This window comes from Coenobita brevimanus, chromosome 107, assembly GCF_032717465.1.
Source record: "Coenobita brevimanus isolate Jiangsu-jjx chromosome 107, ASM3271746v2, whole genome shotgun sequence".
NCBI classification, from domain to species: domain Eukaryota; kingdom Metazoa; phylum Arthropoda; class Malacostraca; order Decapoda; family Coenobitidae; genus Coenobita; species Coenobita brevimanus.
In genome coordinates this window covers 26,959,275-26,969,698 of record NC_137060.1, presented here as the reverse complement: position 1 = coordinate 26,969,698, position 10,424 = coordinate 26,959,275, and the positions used below count along the sequence as shown (strand labels likewise).

General features: G+C 40.4%; 1 protein-coding gene across 1 annotated transcript in view; it reads left to right on the top strand.

The window, feature by feature from the left end:
- The window catches only part of LOC145416755 (uncharacterized), a 44,448-nt gene continuing 34,024 nt past the window's right edge, over window positions 1–10,424 (top strand). Inside the window, exons 1-3 of the mRNA XM_080285679.1 lie at window positions 1–149; window positions 779–930; window positions 7,164–7,277. Coding sequence (XP_080141805.1) covers window positions 1–149; window positions 779–930; window positions 7,164–7,277 — 415 coding nt within the window. The remainder of the gene's footprint in view (window positions 150–778; window positions 931–7,163; window positions 7,278–10,424) is intronic.

The following is a 10,424-nucleotide window of genomic DNA, read 5'->3' as shown; positions in this document are numbered from 1 at the left end:
ATGGCTGTGAGAGTACTGGTGGTGATGATGGTAATGATGGTGGTGGTGATGATGATGATGATGATGGTGGTGGTGAGGGTGGTGGAGGGGGGCGTGTCATGTGCAAGTAGCCCCTGCAACAATGGCGTTTGCGTCGATAGTTTAAACAGGTAAGTCAGGGAGATACCGTAACATCACTTCCATAGCGATTCATTCCTCATACTACACCTCAGTATCCTGTTGTAAGTTGATGCAGATTAGGTCGATATTGTAACGAAATAAGTACAAGAAAATATCAAACCCTAACACTTGACACATCTTCCTGAGCGATTTATTTTGCATAAGCAGGAAAAATCGCAAAGGGAGAGGAACTGCGGAGCCTCAGTGATATGAAGGGGAGGTGTGTATTGAGATGTTCTCATTCGTGTCAACCTCTCTCTCTAACCCCACTCTAACCCTGCCAACCCCCTCAAACCCCACAAACCCCCCTGTAAACCCACTCTGACCCCACAAACCTCTCTAACCCTATAAACCCTCCAGTGAACCCCTCTCTGTATCCCCATAAACCCCCACTCTAACCCCGTCAACCCTACCGTGAACCTGAGAACCCCATCAAACCCCATACCGTCCTGTAAACCCACTCTGACCCCGTCAATCCCTCTCTGACCCCACAAACCCCCTCTCTAACCCCACAAACCCCCTCCCTAACCCCACAGACCCCCTCCCTAACCCCAACCCCCCCTCTCTAACCCCACAAACCCCCTCTCTAACCCCACAAACCCCCTCTCTAACCCCACAGCAGCCGATATGAGTGTTTCTGCGTGGACGGGTGGACGGGCCTGCACTGTGAGACCAACTGGGACGAATGCTGGTCTCAACCCTGTCTGAATGGTGGAACGTGTGTGGATCTTGTAGCGGCCCTCAGGTGTTTGTGTCCCCCGGGATTTACAGGTGAGAGAGAGAGAGAGAGAGAGAGAGAGAGAGAGAGACTGATTTTTAATGGAGAAAAATTCGTGTAGACCATAACATTAAAAAACGAGTTAAGTTCGTGAGAGAGAGAGAGAGAGAGAGAGGGAGAGAGTGTGGAGGTGTGAGATTGTAAGTGCTTGAAATTATGTGTGTGTGTGTGTGTGTGTGTGTGTGTGTGTGTTATAAACAGTAAATGAGAACCAGTGAGGAATTTTTGTACATTCATGTGTGTGTGTGTGTGTGTGTGTGTGTGTGTGTGTGTGTGTGTGTGTGTGTGCGTGTGTGTGTGAGCAGTGAGTAATAGTCATTCATAAGAAATACTTCCTGTATATTTGTACGTATGTGTTATTTTAAGTTGTGAAAGAACCAGTTTTTTTTGTCTGTGTATACTTCAGTCTGTTGAATGTAACATAACTCGAACTCCATTCAAGATTTTGCAGTTCTCTCTCTCTCTCTCTCTCTCTCTCTCTCTCTCTCTCTCTCTCTCTCTCTCTCTCTCTCTCTCTCTCTCTCTCTCAGGAAGTACTTGTAGCTTTAATTTATCATTTTTCCTCAGTTATCGACCCAACCACGTACACAGATAAACGAATGAATTAAATAATTGCTTTATTTTTAATATGTATTTGTTGTGTTTAGTGGGTGAGTGAGAGTTTGCAAGAGTGGGGAGAGAGTGTAGAACCTTGTCAAAACAGGATTTCCTCTCTCTCTCTCTCTCTCTTATTGTAATAAAAAGAATAAGTAGATATGATGAAATAATAGATGAATGGAGAGAGAAAATAATATAGATGAAAAGCAGAAGTAGAGAAAATGGAAAGACGGAAAAAAATCGAAAAGAAGTAGACGAAATAGAATTACATGATCAGATATATATATATATATATATATATATATATATATAGAGAGAGAGAGAGAGAGAGAGAGAGAGAGAGAGAGAGAGAATATGATACGGTAATGTGATATGAATTACGATGAAATAGGAAGGTAAAAAATACAAAGTCCAAAGTTGCATAAAAAAAAAAAAAGATGTATATAAGATGAAAGACTAGAAGAATGGTTAGAAAATGAATGATCTGTAATAACTAGAGGCCGCCCCAAGGGCGGAATCACACCAGCCGCGAGCCGATACGTATCTAGCGCGGCTTGGAATATGACCATGACTTTGACCTACTTTCACCAATTTCGAACTCGTCTGAGATTTTCATCCCTAACACTCACCTGTAAAATTTTGTGATGATTAGCTTGAGCGGTTGCGAAGTTGTCGTGTTAACAGACACAAACACACACAGACTGAAACAGTACCAGCATCGCTATCATAGCTGGTAAAAACAGAAGATTTAGATGGAGAGAAGGAAGAGTTAATTATATACTTCAAAAAACTATATCATCATCATCATCATCACCACCTACAAGATAACTAGGATAAGATGAGGAGTCTCTCTCTCTCTCTCTCTCTCTCTCTCTCAGAGGTTACTATGGAAATCTTGAGGTTATGGTTGAGAAATAAAATGCAAGAGGTTAAGACTTGTGTGTAAGTAACGTTTTTAGGGGGAAATGGTTACACAACACGTGATGTGTGAGAGAGAGAGAGAGAGAGAGAGAGAGAGAGAGAGAGAGAGAGAGAGAGAGAGAGACGTACGATTAACAAGAAAATATTATTAAAGAACAACAACAGATCAAAAAAACAAGGGAAAGACATATATAAAACAACCCAAATAAAACTGTTCTTCTCCCAGTCTTTGCATTTCCCATCAAAAAATAAAATAAAATAAAATAAAGAGTAAATCACGTGTTTAGCCTGAATGAAATACTGAAATGAGTCTATTAGGGATTTCAGTGCCCTCTTCCCCCCAAGGACGTGTTGCTATGTTATTCCTGTTATGTGATGCTGGGGAGGGCCGCCTTCGTGTGGTGGCACTGATATAACCGGGCGGCTGTACTGCCTCATTATACGAACGTCGCTTATTTACTTCCCTATTCCCCGAAAGGAGAATGGTGGACGCCTGAACACCGTATCAAGCCAGCAGTCCACCAGGTTCATGTTTTTATATGAGCTCGGTGTTATTGCCACTACTACTACAACAACCTTTGCTACTACTACTACCACCATTACTACGACCACCACTACTACTACCACTTTTCACTCAACGGTCAGCCACTCTGTAACACCTGGCGTAATCAAGGAACGTAACCCTTTCACTACGATGCCGTCCTTTGTATTGTGTTCTTACTTCAGCCGGATGAGTATATTTAACTTAGGAAAGAATTATGAAATAGAATGAGTTAATGGGAGAGACATAACCCGTCCTGTAAAAAAAAAAAGAATCAGATTATAACCGTATAGATATAACAGTAGTAGTAGTGGTGGTAGTAATAGTAGCGGCAGTAGTAGCTGAAGTAGTAGTAGTAGAATATAAACTAAAGTAGGTAAGATATGACTTTTCCCTGGAAGGAGTGAACGTTTGAGTAGCGGTGATAACAGACGGGAGGCTGGAGAGAGAGAGAGAGAGAGAGAGAGAGAGAGAGAGAGAGAGAGAGAGAGAGAGAGAGAGAGAAGCAAAGGAAAAAGAATGGATGGGACCTTAGAAAAGAGAGAAGACGAAGGGCCTAAGAGAGAGAGAGAGAGAGAGAGAGAGAGAGAGAGTGCTTGTGTGGAGGTAAGGGAGAAAAACCACAATGGCGGTTCGTTGTGTTTCCTGTATTGTGGAAATGTCAGACCTGAGTCACACACACACACACACACACACACACACACACACACACACACACACACACACACACACACACACACACATTCCAGTCATATATTCCCTTTCCTTCCGCACGTCTAGGCTCTGTTATGTATCCATGTATTTATTTATTTACTTATTTCCATTATAATTTTCCATTCATTATTTTCCTCTAATAATATATTCCCTCTTGTCATTTCTCTCGTTTCCCTATTTCTGTTTTCTGTATTTATTTATTTTTTTATTTTCATTTATATTTCCGTCTTTATCAGGTATTCTTCTTAGTTATTGTTCTCCTTTACTCTCTCTCCTTTACTTTCCTTTGGTCCACCTGGTTTACATCACAAGAACTTAATAACAACAACAATAGCAGTAACAAAAAACTAACAGCCACAACAACAACAACAACAACGACTACTACTATTACTACAAGAGCAACGACTAATGCACCTCCTCTTTTTTCCTATATGTCTCCCTCACTCTTCCTCTCCCTTTTCATTTACTCTTTCTCTTATTATCTCTTTCTCATTTATTCTCCCTTTTGTCATTCATTTATTCTTTTATCATCTCTTCTCCCATGCATCCTCTTCCCTTCTCTCTCATCTATTCGCTAATTAGTCAGTTATTTTTTATTCTGTATCCCATCTTGTATTATTGACCTTTCTTCATATATATTTCTTGTCTTCCCTCTCCATTTTATTTTCTTCCTCTCTTCCCCTCATCCCATTTTCTTTATTTTTCACATTTTCTTTCTTCCAATCTTTCCCCTCTTACTCGTATTTATCTTCTTCCTTTACTAATATTCCTTTCTTCCACCTTTATATATAGTTATTTTTTTTTTATTTAATTTACGTGTACGGTTTATTCCATCCGTTTTCTCTCCTGTTTATTTTTTATTGATATCCTGGTAATTATTTTTTATCTTATTTAACTCTCGCATCCTGCCTTTGCCGTGTTTTTCTTCCTCTCTTCTTTCTCTCTTCCTTTTGTCTTTCATTCTTTTGTCGCTTTCTTCTTTCTTCTCTTCCATGCTCTCTTCCTCTCTTCTTTCTCTTTTCTTTCATTCTTTGTCTTTCTTTTCTTCTTTGATTTTCTTCTTCTTTTCCCTTTCAGTTTTCTTTCCTTTTTCTTTGTTTTTCTTATTTGTTTTTTCCTTTGCTTCTCCCCTTCTTTCTTTTTTCCTTTCAATCTTCTTTTCTTTCCTTCTTTGTCTTTCATATTTCTTTCTCCCTTTCTTTCATTCTTTCCTTTTTTTTCTTCCTATCCTTCCTTCCTTCTTTGTTTTTTCCTTCTTTCTTCTTCTTTCTTTCCTTTGTCTTATTCTTATATTTCTCACTCCTTCTTCCTTTCTATTTTTCGTTGTCTCTCTCTCTCTCTCCCTTCCCTCATTATCTCCATTTACTATCATTATCTCTCGACTTCCTATATTTTCCCCTCATCTCCCTTTCTCTCTCCCTTTATTTATTTTTATTTATCCTTCTTTATTCTCGCCTCCCTCTCCCTTCCCCTTTCCTCTCGTGTTCCCCTCGGGCTAATGAGAGAGAGAGAGAGAGAGAGAGGGAGATTGTTTCCTAGAGGGTTTGTTTTGCGAATTGATAAGAAGTTTTGGAATGTGTGGTTAGAGAGAGAGAGAGAGAGAGAGAGGGAGGCTTAGAAGTTAAAGGAATTCACTATCAGTCTCTCTCTCTCTCTCTCTCTCTCTCTCTCTCTCTCTCTCTCTCTCTCTCTCTCTCTCTCTCTCTCTCACGCACCTTCCATAGCCTTGCCTTTCTCTCCCCGTCAGACCTATCATCTTCCCTCTTCCCCCTTCCTCCCCCTCACCTCCCCCCTCCCGTCATTAGTGTGCGTGTGTGTTGTGTGTGTGTGTGTGTGAGAGAGAGAGAGAGAGAGAGAAAGAGAGAGAGACAGAGCACATCCTGTTCATACGTTCCCATCTCCCTGTCCTCTGCCCCAACACACATCAGTTTTCTTCAGGTCGTCAAAGGAAATCCTTTTTAAGTAAGTACTTGGAACATCACCAGGAAAAATTAATTAGAAAAAAAAAAAACTGCTGCTCAAAACCGATGTCATCTCTAGACAAAATTAACATAAAAAAAAAAACTCAGAAATTAATGTCACCAAGAGAAGAAAATAATATACTAAAAATCTTCCATTCAGGATCATGTAATCGCCTGTAAAAATTAATATGAAAAAATCTACCACTCAAAAGCGATGACGTCACCGAAATATTTTTAAAATCGAGATGTTTTTGCATTTGTTTATTTGCGATATTTAATTTTCCCTTTCAGATTTTTATTTATTTATTTATTTATTTTTTTATTCATTTATCGCCTCTACAATGGCGCTGGATTTATTTAGCCCTATCCACCTCCGGACGATTTTTTCAGCCAACCCCTTCAGTCCAACGATGTATTTTAATTTTTTCCATGCTGTAGCCAGACGATTTTATTCTTAATTTTTCAAACTACAGGTAATATAAAAATTTATTACCCCATTCGCTACAAAAAGTCTCGCAAACTGATAAGCTTTTTGTGTTCTCTGTATTAATCTGTATTCCTGTGCTAAATGGAGGATCGCTGTATTTTTATATATATCGTGAAATTATGTATCTATCTGTGTATCAGTTGGCGGGGATTCTCTATTTATCTATCGCTCATTGGAATCCCTGTATCACTTTGTATCTCTGTCTATTGGCCAATATATATGTATCGTTAAAGAATTTCTGTCTATCGCCAAATGGAATCCCTGTATCTATTTGTATCGCTGTTTCTATCTATCTGTCTATCTGTCTTTCTCTGTCTAGCTGTCTGTCTGTTTATCTGTCTATCTGTCTGTCTGTGTATCGCCCTACCCTCCTGTTCTTTTCCGTCATGTCAACCCAAATCATCCTCCCCGATATCCTGTGTATGATCTTGTGTACGTCATTGTGCTTCCATTCTCTCACTCTCTCTCTCTCTCTCTCTCTCTCTCTCTCTCTCTCTCTCTCTCTCTCTCTCTCTCTCTCTCTCTCTCTCTTGTGTATCCTGTAATTTTGCTTTGCAGGTCTTGTTTCATGTCATCTACCTTTCTTTCTACCCGTCTACTCCCCTGCGTACTTACCAACCATTTACCCAACTTCCTACTTACCTGCCATCTACCCACCTACCTACTTGCCGACTATCTAACCACCTACCTACCTGCCTATGTACTTTCCTACCAGCTTTCTTACCCATCTTCACATTCACCTACTCAGCAACCTACCTATTTACCTTCCATCTACCCACCTAACAACCCACAATTCCCATCAACCCACCCACATACTCACCCCCCGATAAACCCACTTTCCAAGCCACTCATCTACCACTCCCCATCTGCCTCCCCACCTCTCCATCCACACACCCACCTACCCACCCACCTGCCCACATATTCACCTCCCCATCTACCCACATACCCACCCACTCATCTTCCCACGTACTCATCTACCCACGTACTCTTCTACGTCCCCCTCAGGACAGTACTGCGAGCGAGAGGTGGACGAGTGTCAGAGCAACCCGTGTCAAAACAACGGCACGTGCATGGACCTGAGGAATAGATACGTGTGCTCCTGTCTGCCGGGGTATACAGGTGAGGGTGTGTGTGTGTAGATAAATAAATAGATAGATAGGTAGGTAGGTAGAGAGATTGATAAGTGGATAGATAGATACGTAGATAGACATTGATAAATAGATAGGTAAGTATGTAAATAGACAGACAGATAGATAGATAGATAGGCAGGCAGGTAGGTAAATAAACAGATAGATAGGTAGGTAAATAGATAGATTAACAGATAAACTAATAGATGTGGTAAATGAAAATATCTAGCTGAATCCACAATAAAATCAAAGAAAAGGCGTCCTCATTGTGTGTGCATGAGGGAGGACGGCGTGAGGTGTTGCAGAAGGTGGAATGGCTGAATCGCACGTGAAATGGAGCTAAGGAAGAGCAGCCCTTAACAAAATTTCACAGCCACATATTTCCAGAATGCGATGGAAAGTGTTACATAAGCTGCTTTTATTTGATTGGAGGAGGAAGCACACAGCAAAAGAGTATGGGAAGATGAAGCATACAGCAACAGCAAAAGAGTATGGGAAGATGAAGCACACAGCAAAAGAGTATGGGAAGATGAAGTACACAGCAAAAGAGTATGGGAAGATGAAGCACACAGCAAAAGAGTATGGGAAGATGAAGTACACAGCAAAAGAGTATGGAATGATGAAGTACACAGCAAAAGAGTATGGAATGATGAAATACACAGCAAAAGAGTATGGAATGATGAAGTACACAGCAAAAGAATATGGGAAGATGAAGTACACAGCAAAAGAGTATAGGAAGATGAAGTACACAGCAAAAGAGTATGGGAAGATGAAGCACACAGCAAAAGAGTATGGGAAGATGAAGTACACAGCAAAAGAGTATGGGAAGATGAAGTACACAGCAAAAGAGTATAGGAAGATGAAGTACACAGCAAAAGAGTATGGAATGATGAAGTACACAGCAAAAGAGTATGGAATGATGAAATACACAGCAAAAGAGTATGGAATGATGAAGTACACAGCAAAAGAATATGGGAAGATGAAGTACACAGCAAAAGAGTATAGGAAGATGAAGTACACAGCAAAAGAGTATGGGAAGATGAAGTACACAGCAAAAGAGTATGGAATGATGAAGTACACAGCAAAAGAGTATGGAATGATGAAATACACAGCAAAAGAGTATGGAATGATGAAGTACACAGCAAAAGAATATGGGAAGATGAAGTACACAGCAAAAGAGTATAGGAAGATGAAGTACACAGCAAAAGAGTATGGGAAGATGAAGTACACAGCAAAAGAGTATGGAATGATGAAGTACACAGCAAAAGAGTATGGGAAGATGAAGTACACAGCAAAAGAGTATAGGAAGATGAAGTACACAGCAAAAGAGTACAGGAAGATGAAGTACACAGCAAAAGAGTATGGAATGATGAAGTACACAGCAAAAGAGTATGGAATGATGAAGTACACAGCAAAAGAGTATGGAATGATGAAGTACACAGCAAAAGAGTATGGAATGATGAAGTACACAGCAAAAGAGTATGGGAAGATGAAGTACACAGCAAAAGAGTACAGGAAGATGAAGTACACAGCAAAAGAGTATGGAATGATGAAGTACACAGCAAAAGAGTATGGAATGATGAAGTACACAGCAAAAGAGTATGGAATGATGAAGTACACAGCAAAAGAGTATGGAATGATGAAGTACACAGCAAAAGAGTATGGGAAGATGAAGTACACAGCAAAAGAGTACAGGAAGATGAAGTACACAGCAAAAGAGTATAGGAATGATGAAGTACACAGCAAAAGAGTATGGAATGATGAAGTACACAGCAAAAGAGTATGGAATGATGAAGTACACAGCAAAAGAATATGGGAAGATGAAGTACACAGCAAAAGAGTATGGAATGATGAAGTACACAGCAAAAGAATATGGGAAGATGAAGTACACAGCAAAAGAGTATGGAATGATGAAGTACACAGCAAAAGAATATGGGAAGATGAAGTACACAGCAAAAGAGTATAGGAAGATGAAGTACACAGCAAAAGAGTATGGGAAGATGAAGCACACAGCAAAAGAGTATGGGAAGATGAAGTACATAGCAAAAGAGTATGGGAAGATGAAGTACACAGCAAAAGAGTATGGGAAGATGAAGTACACAGCAAAAGAGTATGGAATGATGAAGTACACAGCAAAAGAGTATGGAATGATGAAATACACAGCAAAAGAGTATGGAATGATGAAGTACACAGCAAAAGAATATGGGAAGATGAAGTACACAGCAAAAGAGTATAGGAAGATGAAGTACACAGCAAAAGAGTATGGGAAGATGAAGTACACAGCAAAAGAGTATGGAATGATGAAGTACACAGCAAAAGAGTATGGGAAGATGAAGTACACAGCAAAAGAGTATAGGAAGATGAAGTACACAGCAAAAGAGTACAGGAAGATGAAGTACACAGCAAAAGAGTATGGGAGGAAGGATACTGTGTTTTTTGGAGCGGGAGGAGAAATATGGAAGGCAGGACGGAATGCTCGAAGGAAATTGTCAGTTTTAATTATTTTCTTATGATGTTCTTGTTGCTTTGGTACCAGTCCGGATGCGTAATTATGCCTCATTTAACTTATATTTATTTGTAACCTAATTTTCGTGCCTTTGTAGGAAATATTTGCACATGAGCTACTCAGGGGGTGTTAACTGAATCCGCCTTTCTGCCAGTGACTCATGTAAGTGTCCTCTCCCAGCGGCCGTAAATTTGTTGTGTAGCGGCCAATTTTTTCCATCATTGCACTTGCTTCGTGTGCCATCCCCTTCCGGCCCTCTCCACCAGTGTTTCTCTCTCTCTCTCTCTCTCTCTCTCTCTCTCTCCAAGGGCACTGGCTGAACTTGCTCTCCCTTTGCCTTACCCTTGGTTTTTATTAGTCTGTTAGGTTCGCACAGTTTTTGTGTATGAAATTTGCCGTTTAGTATAATGGTGTGAGTTGGGAGCAGGGCAGTGAAATGGCAGGGGACAGGGTGACGTGGAGGCGATTTGTTTGTGGCCACCCCAAACGGGATTGAGGCGTCTGGCAATAGATAGATAGATAGATAGAAAGTGTTTTTTTTCTTCGTTTTCTGTTTGCAACACTCGTTAAATTACCTCTTCTCTCCCTTCCCCTCAGTAAGTTGCCTCCCCTCTTCTCCCTCGTTGTCTGTCC